Source organism: Aptenodytes forsteri, unplaced genomic scaffold (assembly GCF_000699145.1).
Source record: "Aptenodytes forsteri isolate BGI_AS27 unplaced genomic scaffold, ASM69914v1 Scaffold83, whole genome shotgun sequence".
Taxonomy (NCBI): domain Eukaryota; kingdom Metazoa; phylum Chordata; class Aves; order Sphenisciformes; family Spheniscidae; genus Aptenodytes; species Aptenodytes forsteri.
This window is the reverse complement of record NW_008795371.1, coordinates 1,878,818-1,903,547: the sequence shown is the minus strand read 5'-3', so window position 1 is coordinate 1,903,547 and position 24,730 is coordinate 1,878,818. Positions and strand designations below refer to the sequence as shown.

The 24,730-nt window shown below is 37.3% G+C and overlaps 1 protein-coding gene across 4 annotated transcripts in view; it reads right to left on the bottom strand.

Annotated features, from left to right (window-relative positions):
• Positions 1-24,726, bottom strand: part of SLTM (SAFB like transcription modulator) — a 26,470-nt gene extending 1,744 nt beyond the window's left edge. The window contains exons 1-19 of one of the 4 annotated variants that reach the window (XM_009280347.1): positions 24,640-24,726; positions 24,344-24,431; positions 15,370-15,443; positions 14,890-15,075; positions 14,400-14,447; positions 13,332-13,359; positions 11,494-11,962; positions 10,887-10,936; positions 8,570-8,688; positions 6,821-6,970; positions 6,625-6,734; positions 6,375-6,535; positions 5,936-6,027; positions 5,549-5,712; positions 4,297-4,471; positions 3,576-3,700; positions 2,262-2,432; positions 1,051-1,365; positions 440-590 (exon numbers count right to left, since the gene is read on the bottom strand). In XM_009280347.1, coding sequence (XP_009278622.1) covers positions 440-590; positions 1,051-1,365; positions 2,262-2,432; positions 3,576-3,700; positions 4,297-4,471; positions 5,549-5,712; positions 5,936-6,027; positions 6,375-6,535; positions 6,625-6,734; positions 6,821-6,970; positions 8,570-8,688; positions 10,887-10,936; positions 11,494-11,962; positions 13,332-13,359; positions 14,400-14,447; positions 14,890-15,075; positions 15,370-15,443; positions 24,344-24,431; positions 24,640-24,690 — 2,727 coding nt within the window. In that variant the 5' untranslated portion in view covers positions 24,691-24,726. The remainder of the gene's footprint in view (positions 1-439; positions 591-1,050; positions 1,366-2,261; positions 2,433-3,575; positions 3,701-4,296; positions 4,472-5,548; positions 5,713-5,935; positions 6,028-6,374; positions 6,536-6,624; positions 6,735-6,820; positions 6,971-8,569; positions 8,689-10,886; positions 10,937-11,493; positions 11,963-13,331; positions 13,360-14,399; positions 14,448-14,889; positions 15,076-15,369; positions 15,444-24,343; positions 24,432-24,639) is intronic. The other 3 variants (XM_009280349.1, XM_009280348.1, XM_009280350.1) reach the window with 3 other exon arrangements.
• Positions 24,727-24,730: the final 4 nt, after the last annotated feature.

Genomic DNA, 24,730 nt, shown 5'->3' with positions numbered 1-24,730 from the left:
TTTTTTTTTAAATGCTTCAGGATCCAGTAGCATGGAGCAATTTAGTCTGTAGACTTTAAAGCCAAGTCTTACAGAGGTTTTTCTCTCAGTAGTGCGTTACAGAGTACAATGACAAACTGCACTGGCAGTAGCAGGCAATGTAAGGTTAAGACCCTGAAAACACAGGATGACAACAACATCTTAACAGCCTTATCAGCAACTCATTCAGGTATTGTTCTGATCTACCTGAAAGATGCTAGGCATAAAAAGAACTGGGTACGTTGTCTGCAACTCCTTGGCTTATTAAAAAACCCAACAAAAAAGAACTTTTAAAATAGAGAAAAGTAACTTAAAAATAGCCAGAATTCTTGATAATGATTTATACAACGCTATTTTTCCAGCGTGATTTTGCATTTTCCAGTCTCTCACTCATGCACACAAATGCAAGAAGATGACTCACTTGTCCTCCACCTCTTTCTCCCATCACGCCTCGTTCTCCTTCCCTGCTTCCATACCCAGAAGCACTGCTACGGCTACCAGGAGGTGCACCTCTCACGTGTCCAGACACTTCTCTTCCTGACCGATCTGGCCTCTCACCTCTGTAAAAATTGCTTTTATCAAAATTTTGGTTTCAGTATAATAGAACTGGCACCAAATCATAGCACACGTAGACTTCAAAGATTCCTTTTTGTTTTTCAGGTTCCTAGCAACTTGCAGTTAGCTTCTTAGAAACATTCTTTTAGATCTATGTGGCGCTCTAAATAATTAAAACGTACATGTTATTTGTTTATATCTGCATTCTTGCACAAAAGCCTCCTTACTCTATGTTGCGACACATGATTAAGAATAGACTGCTGGAAGTCACATCAAGTTTACAGATGAGATTTAGCATACGTGACAACCTACACACAATTTTTTTCTAATGCTTTTGGAAAGTGACTTTGCCATTCTTTTGGGGGGGGTGGGGTGGGGTCTGTTTACACATCAATTCTTGAGGAATTGCTACTATGGATAAATTCTACAAGCATCAGTACCTTCACTAGTTTGTTACTGGTTAGCCAGCAAATTTACCTGCCATCCCGTTTGTCTGTGCTTATGCTTCCCTCGCTCTTCCAATTTGTTTGCCTAGGTGGATTTGAACCAGTCTCTCTTGGATGTCGACCATGTGGTATTTCAGGTCTGTCATGAATTATCACTGTTCTTCTTTCATCTCTGTCTCCTCGCACTTCTCTTCTGTCTGTATCTCGAAGTTCACTTCTTGGTTGTGGTGGTTCATTTCTTCTGGACTCACTGAAGTTCTTGGGATATCTCTCAAACCCTGGCTCTTCTCTTCGCGCTGTTGGGCGAGTCTTTTTTGCTTCACCTTGATTTACAAAACGTTCTCGCCTGAGTTGTTAAAGTAAAAAAGTCATTTGCTTGTCTCCTGTTTTCCCATTTCTCTGCACATGTAAGCACATGCATGAGTACACAATAATATTACTCATCTTTATATTACATGTTTATTACTATGTATGTGGTATATACCTTAAAGATCCTTCCCACCCCAAATTATATTTATTTCTACAATTGCCATTTTGAGCTCAAGTTCTTACGGCCAGTTTAACATTTCTTTATGCATTTATCTGTTCACATTTTGGTCAGTATAATTTAAGCAATTGTAGGGCCTCCTTTTTGCCTAGTATGAAGCAGAGGGAATGCTAGATTTCTCGAGTCAGCTAGAAAATACAATTCTAGTTCATTGCAGCATAAAAGTAGAAGTCCAGAAGCTACGATTATGTGGTCTTAACTTTATAACTGGTTATTGGAGATGTTTAATGGAAACATGAAGATGGATCTGGAACCAGCATTTACTGCACAGTTGCATGGATCCTGATGAATGTGACTCATGCAAGTAATGCTCTTAACCTCTCATTAAATCAGCTGCTTTTAGCCTTGCTTACTAAGGAGGTAAGTTACCAAATAGGACAAATCTAATCCATTGGAACCCATTTATGACTAGGCATGCAAGAGGAATAATCGCAAAAATTCTTTCAAAATGTCACCCAGAAAAGACCACCAGGCAGCCAATTTAAAGTTCTCAGAGAAAAGCGGACTAGATTCCACGGTATAAACAGCCAGTCCTGAAGACACAAGAAATTTTGGGACACTAGTGCAATTCTATTGCATCAGAACTGTATAAAGCCTTTAGCACCATTTTAAATTTTGAACAGCTAAGAGTGAAATCCACAGGTTTCATCCAGAGGTGTTGGCACGCAAATATCTACCCTATTATCTAAACTTACCTATCAAAAGAAGATGATGGAACAGAAGAACCTTCTGGATATCGTCCCCGTTCTCTGTGATCAAAATCATTAAACCTGTTCTGCTGGCGACTGTAATCTGAACCATGACTAAAACGTGCGTCTGTATCAAGAGCCATCTTCTTATTCTCATTCCAGTAAGGATCATCTCTCCTTTAAGCAAAACAAAAACAAATGAACCCTCATCAGTTACATGTATCCAAATCAAGGCCTAATATGCAGAAAATTGTTAAGAGTCAGTTGTCTGTTTTCAAGACACTCATTTGACCTTTGGAAAGCCACTAACAAAAGGTAGACTCTTTCAATAGTAGTGAACAAAATCATTTAAGAAAAAACCACCCAAAACACCCCTCTGTTGGTGCAAATTAAAGAGACAAAATAGCAATAAAATATGTAATAAAATCTAAGCAATAGTATACAGTGTTGGGCAGGTGAAAACACCGCTACCACCACCAAAAATACCCAAAAGACCCAAAACCCCAACAAAAACATCACTGTAGCAAAATTTTGCCTTGAAAATAGCCTCCTAGGAAAAAAAAAATGCCTTCTGGGGAAAAAAAAACCCACACCAAAACAAGCCACCCACAAATCAGAACAGCTTTCTCAGGAAAGAATAGTGTAGGAAACGTCACAGCCTTGCTCACTAGAAACATTCAGGTACAGAGTCTCTATGATAAGAGTGTGAGATACTAAAGTGTATAATCAGTAGCCTTGAAAAATGAAGCTGTCTTTATTCCTCTGGTGAAGAAATATTAGTGTTCTGCTACTGTATCTACCGTGACGACTTACACTTACCTTCCATTGTACCACTGATATGTCAATGTTATGGCTAAGGTCTCAGTCCTATTCTTATAATCAAAGATCAAAGCCAGTTCAATTCATGTGGCTCAAACAGCAAGTGGTAGATGTCATCAGCTTCAGTAAAAATTAAAAGCCACCACATTGACTTCCTGAACCATCCATTTACCAGAAATGTGAATTCTTAACAAAGCAGAAGCTAGAAATTTCAACCACTAAGGCAGAACAGCTTTTCTCAGCAAATGCACTGAATTGCGTTATGCTCTCTTCATACAGTAAGAATTAATTCACGGGATGCTTCTTTCAAAACTCTCTCCTACAGATAAGGTATGTTTCATGCTTGGAATAAACTGATGTCAAAACCAAACAAATACCAGAAATCCAGTTCTTCTGTGAAGACTTGTTTCAGGTACCAATGCATTTTCAAGCCTGACACAAGGCTGGTAGCTGTTTCTCTTTACTAAGCGCTGTAAAACAATGGTTTGAGAATCAGTTTACCTGTGATCTACATCACGTGGACGTTTCAAAGAATTCCTCTTTTCCTGTTCATAACGAAGTTGCTGCTGTTGTCGACGAAGTTCCTCCCTTTCACGAGCAATACGCTCTGCTTCTTTTCGACGTTCCTACCATGAAAGGGAAGGGTGAACAAACCCAACAAACAAAATAGCTCTTTATTAGAGATACCTATAGAACAGTTAGCAAGTATACGGAATTGATAGTTTTCTATTAAAGGCTATCTGATACAATTCATCCTTGGATAGCATCTAAGATTAAAGAGCATAAGGAATACTTCTCTAAAAAAAGTAGACAACAGATCTGGAGAAGCTATTGGCTGTTAGGTAGAAATATCTCCAGGTAATTTCTTCAATTGCTAATGTATTTGTTGCCCAGAAACACAACTCATTAATTTTGCAGTGACATTCTCTAGGAAAAATCTAGTAAAATTATGGAAGACTAGTATGGGCAATATGATCTGCTGTACTTCAGTTTTAGAGACAGACGTGTATAGCCACTGAATAAACCAGTAGCAAAAATTTGCCACCAAGTCAAGCAAACAAGATAAAGATTACTGTTGTGGTACACTGTGGATTATGTAATGTTTGGCTGGGGTTTTTTTTATGGCCTGGGTGGAAGGGTGAAGAGAAAAATTCACCGCAACTGCAAACTAGGTTATACTCCAAAACGATATTGCACTAGTCCAAAATATAAATATGCACACCTGTTCAATACGAACACGCTCTCTTTCCAAACGCTCCCGTTCCATTCTTTCCCTCTCTAGTTTTTGCCTTTCAATTTCTAATCGTTCCCTTTCTCTCTGCAAGCATTCTTCTCGTTCATGCATTATTCGTATGCGTTCTCTCTCACGACGCTCCCGTTCAGCAATTTCTCTTCGCCTAAAGGAAAAAAGAAAAAAAAAAAAAAAAAGAGGTAGTAGAAACTCACCTGAAAAATTTTCTCATCCAGAACCAACATTACCTTAGGCATAGACATTAAAAAAACCACTATTTGAGAGTAAGGTCTTGACAGAAGTCCTGGTATCGGAAGCCTACTCCTTTTAGCCCCAAGTAGTCAAACTAGTTTTAGCGTATTCTACAGAACCATTTAAGCAAACAACAGATACTAGGAAAAGTTGTATCAAGAATCATCTTTCTTGATGTATTTTATGCTGGATTCATATTTCTATGTTGTCATCTTGCAAACAATAACAACAACTTAGCAAAGAATATGATTTACATCTTAAAAATACTTGCTATTTTAGCTCTTGCCTTCTTCAAGCTAACAAAAAATTTACTTATTGTTTTCTGTCCAAAAATAAGACAGAATAACATGACCACTCTGACTTGCACAGGTTAGGTATACTTGTCAACAGTTTCATTTTGCTTTCTTCTTCCCACCTCCTATAGTACAGCTTACAAGAAGCAGGAAAGGCATTTTCTCCTTTAAGCTTTACGCTTGCTGGGAATTCCTTTGTTTAGGGAAATCCAGCTAACAACACAAGTCATTTAACTATCCTTTGCAAACTTTTGGCCGTAGGAAAAGAGCAGAATAGAACAGTTAGCCGTTTAGTCCTTTTATTTAAAGGGACAAGATTGTATTATGCTTGATTTATCATTTAGATACAACAGTTCTCTGTTTAAAAACAAACAAACCAACCAACCCCAAATGCTATTTTTGGCCCCATCTCCTAGTCAACTTCTCATCTTTTCAAAAAGAAAACTGGCATGCAGTAACACTTATGAGATACACCCCCCATAACAAACACTAAGCTATGTGTGTACATATACGGCTATTAAAAGATTAAACAAAAATTTTGGAGTCTGTTAATTCATATAAAGATACTGTTAGGTAGAGTCCCAGACTTTAACATCTGGGTAAAAGGCTTGACAGAATGCATTCTAATTAGATTTCTAAATATAGCATCTGATCAATTAATGTATAAAATAGCCTTTAGCAAAAAGTTGAATTACTACCTTCGGAGTTCAACAGCTCGTCGTATTCTTTCCAATCGAACCATGTGTTCTCGCAATCTCTGCTCCTTCATCTTTTCAAAAGGCAAGATATCCTTTCTACCCCTGTATTCCCTGAATTTCACTTTATCTTGAATAATACGCTCTTTGTTCCTCAATATCTGTGGCTATAGATAGAGATTACAATGGTTATTTCAGAAGTCTCATTCATTTAGGGAGATTTCTGGATGCTATGTTCAAGTATCATTAGCTACGTAGCTATCCAAAAGCATATGAAGCTTCTATCTAAGCTTAACAGTTTGTAATAGTTTATTGACTCTTCAGAGAAAATATCAACTGTAAGGTAGTATCAAATCAGATAAGGATTGCATCAAATCTATAGATACTTACTTTATCAAACCTTCCCCTTCTAACTGTCCTAGTGTGGCCTTGGTCTCCTTTTGTTTGGTCTAAAACTACAACTTGACCTGGGCTTTTACCACCTAGTGAAGGGGGGAGAAAAAAAAAAAAAAAAGAAAAAAAAAGAAAAAAGGTTTAACACACACACACACACATCCCTATTTGTCCATTACAGATTTTCCTTGGTGAAATTTCTAAATCTCTAAATTGAACTGTTACTGGCAGGAGAAACATACCAGCACATGTCTGTAATTAAGTAGTAACATAAAACATGGAAGCTTTAACATCAGCTCTAAAGTAATACATGTTACTGGAGTCTAAAAAAAGAACAGGCTTTTAATCATCTGGTTTCCGGTAAGAGCAAGAACATGCCCCCAAAACAAGTCAGACACACAGATTCAACAGGAGGAAACGTGGCTATATTGCATACTTATTCTTTTCTTTTCTTCAGTTTTTTTAGTGGATTCTTGATTAGGGCCACTTGCTCCATTATCACTCTTCTCATCTTTACCTTCTGTTTTCTTGGCTTCTTTACTTTCTTTTTTTTCAGATTTCTCAGATTTCTTTTCTTCTTTTTTGGTTGATGGAGTTCTTGTTAGGAAAGAAACACACAAATGCAATGAGGAAAATTCAGCTTAAAGGATTTTTCACAGCTTCAGAAGACACGTGAAATTTCTTACTTGCTGGCTTTATCACTCGATGCAGTCTTCTTATCTCCCATGCTTCTACCCGAACCAGATTTCTCATCACTTTCCTTCTTCAACTCCTTTTTGGAGGGATCGCCTTTCACCTATATTTTTTTCCAAAAGCAAATAGGTTAATACAGATTCTTGCATAAGATGGTCTATAGAAAAGTTTAAACCTTATTAAACCTACTTTCTCAACAGAAATTTGTTGTCCATGCAGCTCTGTTCGATGAAGGTGTGCAATACATCTAGCCACTTCTGTACTAGAAGACATTGTTACTATGCCGTAACATTTTGCCCCTGGGCTTCGTGCATTTGTGACCACCTTTGCACCAAGCACCTACATAAACAGGTAAAATTTAGGTTTTGAGAAAGACATTTCTAGTTAGGAAGCAATAGTATTCCAATAATATTTTTACCCTAGTATAGAAAAACCGAAACAAACCCACCCCACTAGAAAGACTGACACTCCAAGTTTTCAAAAGCATGTTATTCCACAGGAAGCTGCAGCTTTGAGAACTTTATCCCAACTTTCACATCAAGGCATATTAATGCTTATGTCTGTTTTGACCAGTCGCAACCTCACGCACGTTGTCTAAATGCTTCTTTTGACAGTTACCGTCAAAATTCATTCACAGAAACACCACTGATCTGAATTTGATGGTTCATCTCTGACAGATGAACCCTCACAAAAAAGTCAACAGCTGCCAGTTAATGGCAGGAAGGTATAAGCAGTATTATGTAGTAACTTAATAAGTGGGCCAAGTCTTCAAAGACATCTAGCAATGTGTCAATTAAGCAATTTTAGCAACCAGCTCTTTGATACCTGCTTCTTGAGAAAGCATTAAGCTTTGTGTTCCTGCTCCTTGCTAGAATTTCTGTAACTACTGGAGCCAGTCTTCTTGATGTAGTCCTGCTCTAATGCAACAATTTCATCTTTCTAGCAGCCTGTAATGGTGCAGTCGTTTAGAAATGACGTTTCCCAATTAATTTAAAACTGGGAAGCTAAGCAAACACAGGCACCAAGCATCTTTACAGCAAAAACAGCCAAACAATTGGAAGTTTTAACAAAATATACTCTCAGGTTTCAACACTTGTGAAGGCATTAAATAAAATCACCTGCTAAATTCATTAGAAAAATCAGATATCCAATAATCAGTACACACACTTGATATTCACAGTGCTATGGTTCTAACTAGTTCCCAAGATGCAGTAACGTCATAACTGCACAGGCTTATACAAACAGTATGAATTCACATAGTTATCAGCAACTCCTTTGAGAAAATGACAACTGCAACAAAAACTGTTTTTAGAAGACTGCTTAGCTTATATAGATTCTGTATTGTTCTGTGGAATTTGTATGTTAAATTAAACCAAAATCCAGGAAAACTGACTTAGTTTAAGCAGCCTGTAAAAAAATTCATTAAGTCATTAAAAGAGTCCCTAAAAGAACAGACATTAACTGTCACGGTTTTTTACCTATTTTTCCTCTTCATAAGCCCTCAGAACACATTTTAAAAACAGCCTTCCAAAGCAGCAGGGTCTATAAAGACTGTTCATATTACAATTTTACCGGTTAGCACATTATCTTACACTCATGGTTAAGTACAGTTGCTGCAAAAGAACACAGCCATCGTTATTTAATTTAAAAAAAATTTTTTTTAAAGCCAGTCCTGACCAGTCATATTTGTGACATTTCTTTTGCATCTATCTTACCTCAACAGGAAGAAAAATTTCTTACAAAATTAACATATGGTTGTTCCTGTAAGCATGCACTCTTACTTTAGATGCGGAAAATATCGGGGTTTTTTAGATTACATTCATTAGGCATTTCATCTCAGACTTTTATTTAAATCAAGTATTACTCAATTTCTGTAAGTGAATAGAGGAGGGGAAAGAGACACACACAACACACATGGTATCACACCCCATGAAATACCTTTCCATATTTGCCAAAGAGATTTTTCAAGTCAGCAGCTTTTGTGTTGGAAGACAGTCCGCTAACCCACAGGTTTCTAGTTGAACTTCCACTGCTACCACTAACACTGCTTGCGCTTCCTGAAACAAGTTTTACAAAACAGCCAAAAAATTAAGGAGACAAAGGCACCATGAATATTGAACTAAACTGTTGCTGAAAAGAGAAACTTAGCCTGTTACCTTTAAGTAACTGTTTATCCGGTTACCTTTCTTGAAAAGACTTCTATATAAAAAAAATATATGCCATAAGATTTCATTCATTTACCCATGTATTGAGACCAACAGCTTGGCTAACTCATACCCAAATGACAGAGCTAGAAAAATCATACAATTCTTTGTTAAAGGCATGCTTTACCCCTCATTTGGGTATGTACATTTAGCTTCAACTTCTGGTTCTTATCAATAACTTCCATCCAAGAAAATTTTTTTTAGCACCCAACATTTGTTCTTCATCAGTAAGTCTTTACACTACTCATATTACCAAAGAGATGGCAGAAAAGTAAGTAGAGGAGACTTAGTTAATCCTAGCCTCCAGAATAATGTGGTCAATTTCCAAAACTTCTTGAAGTATCTGCCCTCCATCCAGAGCAGCTTTTTAAAAATACTGCTGCATGTAGAACTGGATGCAACCCACCAAAATGATTTCCCGCATACTAAGGAAAATACTAAAGAAAAGCCGGAAAAACATTATGTGCCTTAAACACCAACCCCACCCCACCCCCCTGCCCCATATATTAGCCATTTTTGCAACATAGAACTAAGAACTAAAGAGATTCGTGTAATCTTATTCACAACATTTTTTAGTCTTATATTATTTAGTCCAGCTTGCTGTTGCTTGCTGCTAAACGTATGAACTGCTTTTGAGTATGTTAAAATGTAGCCAGTCATACAAGCAAGACCAGAACTGGATTGCCAGCTGAAGAGTTGGAAAACCTGGTGGTACGCAGAGTTTTAAAAGGTAATTTAACCACCTTGAGGAAAAAGGGTAGTTTTCCTTCTTCAATGCATCAAGATGAACTAAGAGCAAAAGGCAACAAATCTCAGTTATCGTCAAACTAGGATTATCTTGATAAGCCCAGATATCTTGATAAACCGTGATACACTTAGAGTATCATTAAATATCATTAAAGAGCCACTATACTGGCTTTGGCTATGTATTTTAAGACAGCCTTATGATAGTTACTATTACAGTTGTCATATCTGCTACGTGAAAGCAGATTTGCTGTACCTTCATTTAATTTCATTGTAAGCATATAACTGTCATGAAAAGACATGTATCTACAGAAGACTGAATTATGTCTGTCACCAAATTTCTCCTCAGAAATTCATTTATCAGGTAAAGTTCCATTCATCCATTAGCGATACGCAAGAGATTTTGTGACAAAGGTTTTTGGCAGAGAGCTACTAGGCAAAATAAGGAGACACATGAGCTTATACAAATGCATTTGTTCAGATAACTGTCATGAAAAGACATGTATCTACAGAAGACTGAATTATGTCTGTCACCAAATTTCTCCTCAGAAATTCATTTATCAGGTAAAGTTCCATTCATCCATTAGCGATACGCAAGAGATTTTGTGACAAAGGTTTTTGGCAGAGAGCTACTAGGCAAAATAAGGAGACACACGAGCTTATACAAATGCATTTGTTCAACTACGAAGGATGAGTGTAACTGGTGACATTAGCATGCTCTTGAGCTCCACTATGTGAATTTGTAATCATAATACAGGTTTTTATGGTAACAGACGGAAACTCCAAGGTAGACAAATAGGTCCAACTTTAATGCACTAAACAGCCACAAGTGCAATTTTGCTAGCTGGCATCTCAGCTGTTATACTTGGTTGAGAGGTCAAAAAATTTTATTGGCGGTATGTTTAAGTACTTGCACTTATTTTTTGCTTGTTCTGCGTATAACATCAACCCAAACTGTTCTAAGTAAGTTACAGTAGGCATATCTGAAAATTACACCTTCTCATCAAAACAAAGACTTGGGAAACATTAAGTGGAATTTGCTCCTAAAAGTGTTTTGAAATAGGAGAACGTATTTTCATTGAGTCTTTAGAGTAAGTATTTTTGATCTTACGAGGAATCTGGCATAAGGAGAAAAAAAAAATATATATAGACACATATGTACAGCTAATGACGACTGTACCTCTAGCATAATTTACTACAGATGGATGAGTTCAATTATATAAACCATTTTAGTACGTGGCAAGCAACTTCTTAAACAGGAAAACATTTAGTTCAAGACAATAACTACCCTAATTTGTAATAGTTACCTTTATCATCCTTTGATGTTGTCTTGCTTTCTTTAGATTCCTTAGTAGAGCTAGAGAAGCAAATTAAAAATCAGAAGAAAATTGAAAATACAGCATTTGGAAAGTGTTGCATTTTATACTACTAATACTAATAGACAAGTTAACATTTCAAAAAATAAAAATGGGCTAGACTGTATATTTGAACAAATGATTCCCTTATGGATTCTTGCACTGATTTTCCCCAAGATGCCTGAAGATCTAGATTTTCTGACAACTCTATTCAGTGGATATATGGCAATCTTCTCCAGATTTCAGGACGGGGACTTGACTTCATTTTGTGTTCTTAGAACTGATAGCTGTTCATTACCATCATCACAAGGACATTTAAAAAAATCGTCAATTTGAAAAAAATAAATAAATGCTGACAATTCGACAATGCAATCAGTAGGACATAGTGTCTATACGAAGATCTTGAATTTTAAAAAGTAACTTATGGCGGTCAAAAAAATCTATAGGCAGGAGCATAGGATACTAATTATAAGATTCTTGCTGCTACCCCCTTAATGTAGAGTGATCTTATTGAATGCTGGTACTCAGTATCGTAAAGAACTGACATAGAAAAACAAACCTCTTTGCTTGACCAGAGGCCCCAGTAGACGAGGGACCTTTCTTCAAAGTATCCTTTTCTTTGTCTCCAGATTCTGCTTTCTTTGAACTTTCTCTGGCTTCCTTCTTGACAGGATCACCCTTCACGCAGTCTTCCTTCTTACCATCTTTATGGTTCTCAGTCATCTCATAGTCCTTGCTTTCCTTCTCCAGGCTCTGTGAAATGGTATCCTGCCCATCCTTTGGCTTACTTGCTTCAGAATCTGTAATTTTCACATTTTTACCTGTTTCTAGGAGGTCATCACCATCAAAATCCAGAGTGATGGCATCTTCAGCCTGGATTGTAACCGATATGTTATCATCCTCAGCTTCTTTCACAGAGGTGTTAGCTTCCATCTCTTCGTGAGCCGTGTGATCAGCCTCAGCTAGGCTTTCTTCTGAAGGAAGAGGTTTAGATACTTCTTGTGTACCATCACCAGAACCTGCTTTATCTAAGAGGATTTAACAGGAATAAATATGGCAAAACAAGAAGTTTAAACAATTTCATATGCATAAGCTAGAATAGGACCTAGAAAATACAAAGCCAGTTATTAGCACTGATGGAAGGTTAGAAAAAAAAACACAAGGTGTATTAACACAAATATAAATCCTTTACCCAGGATCACTTATTCTTCATGGCAAAACACATTTTCTAGAGACAAATACCAAAACATTAGGAGAGAGAATATGGTTCCATCCTGGAGATACCCGTTCTTCATAAGAAGTATCCATTTTCCAGTTTAGGATTTGGCATTCCAGAAGAAAATAGTTGCTTTGGACGCTCACAGTTTGATTTAATCTGTCTTTGAATCTTCCTGGTTCTAGGACTTCTAACCTTCCCAAATCCGAAAGAATTACAGTCTTGGAGAATTTCAGTCAGTCTTCCACACTGGTATTCTCTTTCGCTTTTCCTTTCTAAGCAGTTGTTTGGCAGTCAAGTTAGCTGTACAAGGCTGCTGCAGAAAACGGAGGAGTGCGCTTTAATCCAGAGTTCGTAGACAAACGGTTCTCAGTCTTCATCCACTGGACAGATTTTCCATCTCAGTCCCACATAGGCATCTCCAAACGTATTCTTGGATTTGTGCAGATAAGACGCTTCAGCCACAGGGTCCCTCGTAAACATGGAGTCTGTAGTTTTATCCTGTAACTTCAGTAATGTGTTTATTCCATCTTGTGTAAAGAGATGGTGTTCCATGTCCTTTCTAGTCCACAATACGTAGAATCCTTAAGACTTCTGTCCAGGAAGTCTGTTTGCCCAAATGCATTACATTCCTTCTATAGTTTCACTAATGAGCACAGCTTAAAAAAAAAAAGGTAGCCACTCCACAGGTTTCCAAACACTTGATTTACCATCCTATATACAACTGGTATTTCTAAGTGACAGTAAGCCAAGCATATGATGGTCCATACATTTGTTGGGTGCTCAAGTTCAGTGTAAGGGTGTATCATTTCACTCAATTAAACATCAGTTACTGCAGTGCAAGTTGGAAGCTTTTGCATCAAGACTTACCGTATATTAAAATCAGAGTCCTTGAATACTATGGTTTTTTCATTAAGAATCATAGTATTACAACTGTATTATAGACATCCACCACAGTAACTGATAAGTACTGTAATCAACTCTTAAGAGTAAAATAACTCTTAGGAGTGATTTAAACCCACTGACTGCAATGATTCCAGGTGCTAAGCTTAATAAGGAGACAACTGATACTTAGTACTGGAGACAAGCCTAGTATTAGTAAAGAGATTGAATATTACAAGAGAAAGTTGCCTGCTCTACCAGACTAAAGAGCTCTGAACTCTATTAAACTTTAAACATACCTTTCTCATTTTCTTCATCTTCACCATCCTGCAAGAAAAGGAAGTCAAGACTAAATGTCTCCTACTTTAAAACTTTAAGCAGAACAGTTCATATTTTCCACAGAATTTCTATCATATGAAGGCAAATTAATGAACTGAAAACTGTTTCCAAAGAAAAGATGATCTAGAAACCAAACCTGTGCACTCCCTTGTCAAATCACTAGAAATTTGTACAGAACTTCACTGGTATCTATCTGCATCACTTGCAGTTTGCAATTGGTTGGAACATGCAGCTATTTTCTTCCCCCCCCTTCACTTAACAGGACATTTCTAAACTGTCCCATGTCTTGCTAAAGCCTTCAGAATGGGTATCACACTGCTGATTACTACTTTCAGTGAAATACAAGCAATCCATCATAAGCTTTAAAAGCTTAGGACAGAAGTCAGAAACTAGGTAGACTTCCTCCACTAAGTACTTAAAAATTAAACTATGATTTTAATAGGTATTTACTTATTTATCATTAACCTCACTAAGCAAGACATGCTGTATGAGATGTCCCTTTTCAGATACCAATTCCATGTAACTCAGAATGAATTTCTGAACTTAAAGATGTTACAGATGTTAGTATTAACCAAAAAAAAACCCAAAAACCAACCCCAAACAACCAACACCCCCCCAAACATTCTCCAAAGGCAAATTTCTACATTAAAACAGGAGTTCTGAACTCCTGTATAGGCTGTATACACTATGTTAGCATTTGGCATAGCCCTCTGAAGTGTTTTTAAGAGAGTTTGAAAAATATGCCTTGCTAAGTCTATGCGCTGAATACTCCCAAATTGTAGACACGAATTTGCATTTAAATAGGACACCTGATTTGGAAATCACAATTATCTGCATTATGGGGGGGGGGGGGGGGGGGGTGTGGGGGGGGGGGGGGAAGAATGAAAGCTTCCCATACTGTTTACCTTTACTGTATTACATCATCTGACTCTCTAAGATGCATGCTGGAACAAAAAGCCAGTCTAAAGTGATCTTTTCCAAGTAAACAGGCATGAAAATCAGCTTAACATAACTGATTTGGAACTTACATGGACAGTTGGAAAAGTGTAATCTTCTATGTCTTGACCTTCATTTTCCTATGAGAACATAACAGGGACTTGCTCAGCAAACTATTTGTAAGACAAACATTCAAAGAGTCAAGAGATTCAGTTAACTCAGAAAACATTTTAGTTAAGCGGATACACACTCAATAAGGTGAACATCAATGTGCAGTTCTCATGACTTGCATCTTTCAGTTCAGTGTTCAGATTATGTATGTCACTACTAGTACCAGGGAAAAGGACCGCTTGGGAACTCTGTATGGACTGTGGTAGAATTTTATCAATCAATGCCACATTTATTTCAGGACTACTCAAACACAAGTCAAGGAGCACAGAAAGAAAAAAGTACCAAGTTATCTTTTAGAGATAAGCAAGCGAGACAAAATTAAAAACTAGTTCTGACTTCCTAGTAATACAGACACACTAAGAAAAATGTACATTTTGCTGATAAAAATGCATGTAAAATACAACAAAGTACCTGACTTTCAGAATCCTTTTCTGCATCTTCTGTTGTCTCTGCTGGCTCCAGGTTGTGGTATCTTTTCTTTTCTGCAGGTGGTAATTCTTTAGAATTCAAGTTCTCATCTTCAACAGATTCTTTGAAGTCCTTTAATTCATCATTTCCGTCTTGATCACTTGTATCTTGAGTCTCCAATTCACTTTCCTTTTGGTGTGAACAACAAATATTTGGCATAACTTTGGGTATTAGCTATATTCTGAAAAATTCACTGCTAGAATCACTGTTTCTGCAAAATACTGTATCACATCCATAATAAAAATTCATAGCATGTTTAAAAACCCCACACCTTCACACCCTTAGGCATCACAGCTGTGAGTACAGTAAAAACAATGCTCCAAATTTGCACATAAATTAGCGCAAAGAAAATGGAAACTTTTTTTGGTAAATAAAGTCAAACATTGAACTTAAATATAAACTGGGAAAAAAAATATTACATACTTTTATTACCTTGACAAAGGAATCATCTTCAACCGAAGCATCACCAGTTAATTCATCAGCTTCCTGCTTTTTACCTGAAACGATAGGATATGCTAATGACTAGAGCTGCGATGTAGAGCAGACTTTCTTTCAATACTGATTATGTGTTGGGCCTTAGTTTATTATTCTTTATATGCTCTAGTTATCTGAACTGTTCACTCTAATATAACCCTCCCAAAACTGAGTATTTTTAAGGCGAGGAGAAAAAAAATGTCAGCTGAGTGAGCATGAACAATCAATGTTGTTGCATAAACAAGCAGTTACGTCTAAGTTAGTGATTTTAATACCAATCCTTCTACTTTGAGTGATAATGGAATTCAGGAGAACATTAAAGTGTACGTTTCTAGAATTACTGGAGTTAACTAGACTTTATGACTGAAGACTTTGGAAAGGCCTTACTTTATAGGATGATTAGCATCACTGAGCAATTTAGGTTAGAAGGGACCTCTAAAGGTCATCTAATTCACCCAATCTCCTGCTCAAAAGTAGAGCTAAGTTCCAAATATGATCAGATTGCTCGGGGTTTTATCTAGCTGTGTTTTTGAGTATCCACAAGTATGGCAATTGCACAGCCTCTCCAAGCCACCTTTTTCAGCGCTTTTCATCACTAGAGGGAACAATCAGCAGAAGAATTGAGTCAGGTGAAGCACTTGGGGTTTTTACATATTCTTTACTGTACTAAGGGCATGCTCCATTAAAGAATTCTGTTCTTCCAGCGCATGCACACTTTTTTCTAACAAAGATGGCTCTGTGGAGACGACAACTAGACACAGTTCTCTTTGGAACCCATTGCACTTCCTTAATCTTCTGCAAAAACAAGACCAAAGAACGCTAGATATAAATATCTCCACACAAACACCCTTTGTAGAGCATTCCGTCTCTCTGATTCATTCTATCAAAGATTAGCCTATGCGATGGTTTTCAGTGGCTCAAGGTACAAAAGCAGTTCTGTTAGGAAGTGGCTTTACTATCTTCTACTGAAACTCAGTGTCAATTCAAGATGCAAATGAGATGGCAGTCATGATCAGCACTTAATGCTTTATTTTTTGACATCACATCTTCTCTCATCCCTTAATTCTCTAATGAATGGCTAAATCAATTCTGTAGATATTCAAAAGGAATAGAAAGGAAAAACATAAGCCTTAGTTTGATACAGTATGGACATTTCTGCTACCTGGAACAGTCAATTTCTGTCAGCAATTAATTTCCATAGTCTTTCATATATGGTTCTTAAATTGCATTTAAAAGCTGGAAACTGTTCAACTACAGGGCAAGAAGAGAGACTACTGTTTTGGTTTTACTCAGATTCCAGTTGGTTTTACTCATTTCACTGAAAGGCAGCACTCTGACAGCACTCCTATATACAGCATATTGTTGTTCTGAGTTCAGATGCACACTAGTCTCCAGGAAAAGACACATGGCAGAAGTTATTTCTACGACTGCAAAACATGTGATCTCAACATTCAGATCTAAATGCATAAAGAGATCTTGCCCCTTATTTTAGTTCATTTAAAACAAACAAAACATTCCTGATATTTGTAATGCAATAGATTTGTGAGATTTTGGTGCAAAAAGCCAGCAGCACAGGTATACTTAGGGAAGCTGGCTTTCCTCAGAAAGAGCAGTGCACTTACACTGGAAAGGACAGTTCTTGATGTGCATCACAGCTGATGCCTGAAAGCAAGACTAACCCAAATTTTGTATTACTATTTTAGCACTCTGTGATAGAATCTACAGCCACAGATATCTTAAATATAAATAAAATCAGTGAGACACAGCAAGGATTTCTACACACATTCAACTGTGTTCTGTTTTACCCCTCTCACATTTTAGTTCTTTAGTTTGTTAAACCTGAAAGTCCAAATTCTCCCTGCATCCCATATCCAGTTAAGCATACACAGAGACAGGCAAACGCGCACAGCAGATGCTAGACATATTTAGCAACTATCTAGCACGTACTATCATGAAAGCTATTTAAATTCACTCATTTTGCCTGAGGAAATCTGGCAGGTGAACTGGAACCTAGACTTTATAAGGACTAGAAAAAAAAAAATTGACAAAGCTACCTGAAGTTAGTCCCATCATTCTGCAATGGCAGCTAGAGAACTATATTTTATTGACATGTCCTCATCAAGAGGAAGTTATACCTCTCAGTAATGAAGCTGTCCATATCTTTTGTTTGCTGCTAGATTAAGCCAGACAGGAATGCATGTTTTCATGAGCTTTTCTTTAGTCTGTCTGTTTTTCTTTGCAATAAGTCCCATTTACTCTGAGTACCAGAGGTATTCCAAGGCATAAGGAGATCTGAACAATAACCTCCACTTTTCAGCTTCAAGCCAGTAAGTGGTAGGAAGTTTGCTTTCCCTCTCAGTTCTGTCTCAGGTTACTTTGATCTGCTTAGAGTCACACTGCTCAAAAGTGGCACTTCAAGGTTCTGATATAGATAGTTTTCAGATGTTGGTGCAGTAAGTTGCCAAAAAGCCAGCATCCACAAAAATTAAAAAAAAATTTTCCACACCGATACTCATCCACAACGGGCTACTGAAAGGCACACTTGGCTCATAATTTCATGTAACTAAAGTCAGATTGCGACAAACACCTTTCAGAAACTGACTGTTTCTGTGAACTTATTCAAGACTGGTACCACTTTGAGGAAAATAACTGGGAATAAAAGGTATGTTAACAATTACAGTCAGAACAGCTGGACCTTCTGCAGGCAACAGGCTTAGTAGGTCTCAAGTCATATAAGTTGTGAATACATGATAAAATTTATGTACAGGTTTATCCATGCAGTGGCCATTGAAAATGTCAGTAGTGTAAGCAGCACTCACCAGAAATCTGGGTGCCTAACACCACAAATACTAATTTACCTTGGAATGATGGCACTCCTTTATAAGCCACGCTCAACCCTTTTTCTGGCAACGGCAATTGCTACACACCATAAAATGCAACAGACTATTTACATAGAGAATGAATATTCTCCTTAGAAGTAGAAAATTTAGAACATCTTTAAAACGTTGGTTTACCATTATGCGTGTTTAGCTTTCATCTCATTTACAAGCCTTACAGTAGCATAAGCTTGTTCTACCTATTCATGATCCTCTACATGAGAAATTCAGGCTACCTGAGTGCATACAGAATTATAGAAGACTGTATTTTAGACAAGCCTTAAACAAACTAGATATCTGCATTGGATGCAGATATCAAGTGACATACTCATAAAATTTTGGAAGAATTAGTGTTTGCATTTCTTCTGGTATTCCTGCTGAAACCCCCAACAGGGTTCTGTTGTACCTGACGCTAAAGATTCATCAAAAACATGGGACAGGAGGCAAAAAGGATAAAGGGGAAAGAAAATCTTTACAATGGAATAAACTCTTCATAGCATCATTTAGTTAAGAGGTCTGCTGCAATTTGAATAGTATCATTTGCCACAATATTAACAAAAGTAAATTATCCTGTTACATTTCTGTATTCTTAAATGGTATCATAGGGTAACAAGAATATTTAACTCTTCTACAGTGTCTTCAGGATGCTGCTCTTAGTCATTCATGGTTTTTAGAAAGGATGTACTTCACAAAGTCAGATACTCTGTAGAGAATCACCGACTTGTTCGTAAGATTTGCCATCGTATGATTAAACATTCATAACACTTTCTATTGCATCTCATTAGAGATATCGCTCACCCCCACCTTAATGAAATTACTGAGGAAGTGTTTGGCAAGATTACTTCTTCCTATCTGAGGGCACATGGAAGCCTTACCTACAGTTTGTTGTACACCGTTTATATCTCGCTTCAATACCGCATGGTATCTCATAACTTAAACGATGAAAACAACTTTCCAATACTGGAACCACCTATGCAAAGTGTTTCTAAGGTTCAGTCTGCATGTTATTTTTCCAGTGTTGATTACATCTTACAGTATCTTAAATTTCTATCATCAATACTGAGATCAGGTATTTTAGCTTAACAATTCCCTCCCTCCCAAGAAAGATTCTTTTCTATACAACACCTACTCATTAACATGCAAGAAAGTCTAGTTTAAAGGGAATGTTCTCTTTACAAATAATTTAAATTAAATTTAAAATAATTTAAATTATTTATAAGCTATAAAAAAGATGGCGGCAAACTTTTTAGCAGGGCCTGTTGCGACAGGACAAGGGGAAATGGCTTTAAACTAAAGGGGGGTAGATTTAGACTAGATATAAGGAAGACATTTTTGACGCTGAGGGTGGTGAAACACTGGCCCAGGTTGCCCAGAGAGGTGGTGGATGGTCCCTGCCCACGGCAGGGGGGTTGGACTAGATGACCTTTAGAGGTCCCTTCCAACCCAAACTAGTCTATGATTCTACAATTTACATACATCTTTCCTCAAAAGAGGAGAACATATTCACTTCCTTATAATGTACTCTATCTTGAGTAAAACACTTGAGAAAGAGTAGGGTCTCAACAGTTGGTTTGATTGAACACCACTGGTCAGATACCTAGAAATAATAATAAATTAACATACCTACTTTGTGAGTCAATTAAGACAGACACGCCTTGAAACATTAAGAGGCCTAATTAGTTGTGCAACAGCACTGTGTGCAAGGGAACCGCCCCACCCCCCACCAAGAACATTTGGAGAAGTCACTTTTCAATCTTTACTATTTTATTCAGCAACTGCAAGCCACTGAGAAGCAGCAACAAAGAAGCTACCTGCTTGCCTTAAAAAAAATAAAAGAATTTTAAAAAGCAGGTCAACAAAGCTCAGGAAAAAGATTCATTTAGAAAATTTATTCTGAAAAAAAATTATTTAGAAATAATTGAAAACTCAGGTTATTAAGATTAAAATCAAGGCATTTGTACTAGTACCCTGCAGATCATGTCACATATGTAACATGGCCATAAGACACCTATTTTCAGTGCAGTTGAGAATCCCTGTCTTTCTCCAGCGATGATTCACTGGGCAGGAAAACTCTGATCTAACTCTGGACAAGCTTGCTGCACAGCACAGTGTTTCAGAAATCAAATCACAGAACTATAGTAATGGATGTTAACAACTCAGACAGAAGAAGAAATAATGAACTGGCAGTTTGTTAAATAGTTATTTTAATATTCCTGAAGGACAGATGACATCATGACAGATTATTTCCTCTACTCTCCTTTTGAAGGCCAACAGTGTACAAGTTAGTTTTGTTGGGTTTTTTAAGTAACTCAACAGTTTTAATAAAGAAGTCAAAATTATTTGGGCAATAGTATAAGCCAGCCACTGTCAATTGTCAGCATTTGATCTAAGAAACAGTATTGTCAAATTGAAAATTCAGTTGGAAACTAGAGGGGTACTTAAGACACAAAGTAATAGGTGTCTAACTGGCCTTAGAAACTTGAAGAGCAGCAAATAAACATCTTTGCTCACATTAATACTCTGAGGTTAATATAAATTAGCCTAAAATCTGTTCTTCATCCACACTAATTCCAAAACTTGGCAGAAAAGTAACTTTCAATCACCAAGTTATGATGTATCAATATGCTACAATATTTTTGACTGCAGGTACTTCAAAGGAATGCTCACATCAGAAACATTTGAAAAATGTTTCATACTAGCAGTAAAGTAACTTCCTCTAGATACCAGAATAAGCAGCAGAATGTTCAGGCTTGAAAAGAAAAGCTTTTTCCAAAAACTGTCATCTTTTTACAAAAAGAGAAATTTGTCCATAGCTACTGAATTCCCAGGTGGAGCAGCACAGCTAAGGCAATTAAAGATGGAGCACTTGGTAACTGTTCCATCTTTAAGCTTTCAAACGTTAATTGGCAAAACCAGCTGACCTCACCTGTAGAGTTCTTCTTTACCCCAAATATTTAATTAAGTTAGCTTCTGGAAGAAGTGTTAGATTTTGACTAACTTTGCATACAGGATTGATCAAGGATTCTTGCTGGATTACAGAATCCTTCTGCAAGCATTCTTTAAGTTGTGATGCAAAATCCTCCAATTATACGCTTTCCCGATGAAGATCCACATGGCTCCCTCTATGTTCACTCAACTTTGGGCAAGTCAGTAAATGCCCTATTTTAAATATGACTCCTTTTTCATACAATATCTTATGCTGCAGAACTTGGTATGGGACACTGGCGAGCTGCTGTTTGTTTTAAGAGAGAAAGAAGGTCTACATTCAAACCAGTTTAGTCAAGGCCTTATTCTTCTACTCAGTGTTTTACAGATGTTTCTTTCCTATCTCATAGCAAGTTGGCTTTGTATCATCATTGTCAAAAGCTTGTCACAGTCCAGTAAAAAACTGCAGTATATACTCAGTTGATAAATCAATTTATCAGGCCATTACAAAATCCTGTTCTATGAAAGTAAGTCCCACTCTTAGCCTCATTCCTTTTCTTCTCCATTTTTGTCAACATACACACAAAAAAAAGCAATGAGAGGGAAAACAAATATATCACTCCCACACACACACTATTCCCCCTCTAATTCAGCCTGCATCAATATTCCAGATCAAGTTTTTCTAACAGACAGTGCTAGGGAATTAGACATCTCACTTCTTCCACAGACCTTAAGAGTTGCAGTAGAACTGGCTACATTCAGATCTAAAACCAATAGCCATCTGACATAGTTCGTGATTTTTCGGAAGAGAAACCTCCTTCCTCCCTCCCATTCACCTCTCTCTGGCTGCTGTGAGAAGGTTTATCTGTTACTCCAACTCCCTGGCCTTTTCTGAGGCTGTATTTTCTTTGTAAACAAATATCTAATATTCCTACCCTCCTTTGCACAGCAATAACAGCATGGGGAAAAAAATACTATAGGACTAGTAGTGCTGTTAATTTTACCGCTGGACAGCAGAAAAATAATTAAAGACCCATTAGCATTAGTCTGAAGCTGTGGGGCGGAAGGGAAGCAAGCATTAGCAAAAGGCCTAGAGCGATCTGTCTGCAAAATCAGTAAAGGAGGCAACACTACTCATAGTGTACAAGCACAAGGAGGATCAAGATAATTAATTTTAAATGAAAATTCAGTCCTACTGAATTCAGTTGATGGGCGTGCATCTCCCACGTGCCGTTGAAAGTTTCCTAGTGACACATTAGGGAATGGATTTTTGAAGTGTTAGATTTCCAAGTTTTGAGGGATACTTTCTGGTTACTAGTAACATACTTCAGCAGAAAGCACCAGAGAGGGAGATAACATCAGAATCAGCAGTTATCACATACAAGGAATAGTTAAAAAGAAAGAATATATTCTTTCTTACAGTTAGAAGTAAGCCAATAAGATCAAAAAAGATTTTCCCTAGATGAATTAGTGAGTTTTTCTTGTTCCACACTTGAAGATTAATACAGCATGAACCTCTCGTACTTTTGGTACGAAATTTGCTCATAAGACTTTTGTAATCCAAAAAGTAACGAGGAAAAACTCTTGAGCTTGCAAAGTGAGCAGATGAGAACTTCATGAAGGTCGTATTTTACTTTGAGGTCTACCAAGAACATACATGCCACACGTATGCCTTATGATTCAATTCCACAGCAGAGGTGGCAGGGAACAGCTACTGAAGCCCTGCTTCAGGCAGCAGCATCACTAACAGGCAAACTACCTTTGCAGAAGCAAAATAGTGTAACTAAACAAGAAGCTGGTTCAAGAACATTATGCACATCATGATATTAGTTTGGAAAATAGGAGGATGAAAAGCAGCAGATAAGAGAAGCATTCACCACAGCAGAACAAGTAGCCATTCAGATCTCTACATGAAAAATTGTGGATGCATTTCCTTATTTCGTTTCCATGTAGTTTTCTTAAGCATCAGTTACCTTTCCAGAGTAGGGATTAAAGTAATGTCATAGAAGAAAATGAAACCACATTGTGAAACAGTTTATTTCCTTTCACTTTTCTAGTGTGTCAAAAGTACAGATAAGTTATTCAAACTTTCTAAGCAGACAGATTTTAAATTCCCCATTCACAGCACCATACAAAAGCATGAATAATCACTTCCACCACAAAACTCAGCCTAAGAGAAGTAACAGTGGTATAAGATTGATCATTTCCAAAACAGGTATCTATAGCACATGTATGAACATTCTTAGCATGTATGTTCAATGAAGAATGCTATGCATAAAACAGACATTTCCTTTCCCAGTATTACTTGATTATGGACGCTCCCAGAACAACAGAACACAGAAACCCAAACGAAAATCCCCCAGAACCCAAACTCACAAAACAGTATTTAAATACTTATGCAAAAGAAAACAGAACCGACACAATCACCGCCAAACAGATCAGTACAGAATCTAAGTAATTATTTTTCACAACAGAAAAACTAAAATCTCTTAATTAGACATTTCACAGTGAGCCTTCAGAGCCTATTCAGGAAATCTGTATTTATAAATCCTGTCTTCAGTAAAAAGTACACTGAACCCACACAACACAGTCCTCTTCAGGCAGTGACCCCCTACCACATCACTAGCCTAGGTCCAGCACCTTCTCATGGCTAAACAACCTCTTAGTTCTCCCTCTGCTGTTGCACACATACTCTCAGACACTACAGAGCGTCCCCAGCACCAGAGCTGCACAGCAGTTCCTATACCCGCTTTGCGCCTGTAACACTCCATGTTCAGGATCTCTGTTAACACAGCATGTTCCAAAAAAACTCACAGATCATCTACACTGCCTCAGCACACGCAGAACAAGTCTCCAGGATCTGCGGACAGTACAGCCACTACCTCGTAACACATCTCTTAACCCACTCATTTTCCATATATATCCAGCATCCCTAGATATTGCCTATATACAGTGACTGAAAACAGATGAGTAAGCCCAAAGATGTCTTACATGACAGAAGTCATAAACAGTAAAGTCACAACTGTATCCAAACTACAGGCCACAGTTCCACGCACCTTCTTTAAGGTGATATATGCAACAAAAACTGTTTAAGAATGTAATGTATATCAATAGATCTTAACCTTTGCCTTTAGTTGGTTTCTTGGTGGGTGTGTCAGCCGAGACAGTTATTTCAATATTATCTGGATCCCCTCCTTCCTCTTCAATAGCCTAAATGAGACAAAAAATACAATTTTTAACGGATTTCAGTGGGAAGCTAGATGATTTGACTTCAGAAGTCAGTGAGCCAAACAATTTTTTTTTTTCCCCATCTCAAAAATATTTTATAAAATACTTTGGGTTAAACCTTTCACTTGAAGCTGGAGGAGAGGGAGGGAACACTAACGATAACACCAAGAATTTAAGCTGTTAAAATTACATTTTCAAAGCACAGCTTATCAAGGGTCAGCACATTTCTCTTTGGAAACATAACACTAGAAGGCCACTACGACATCCACGATGACATTAAG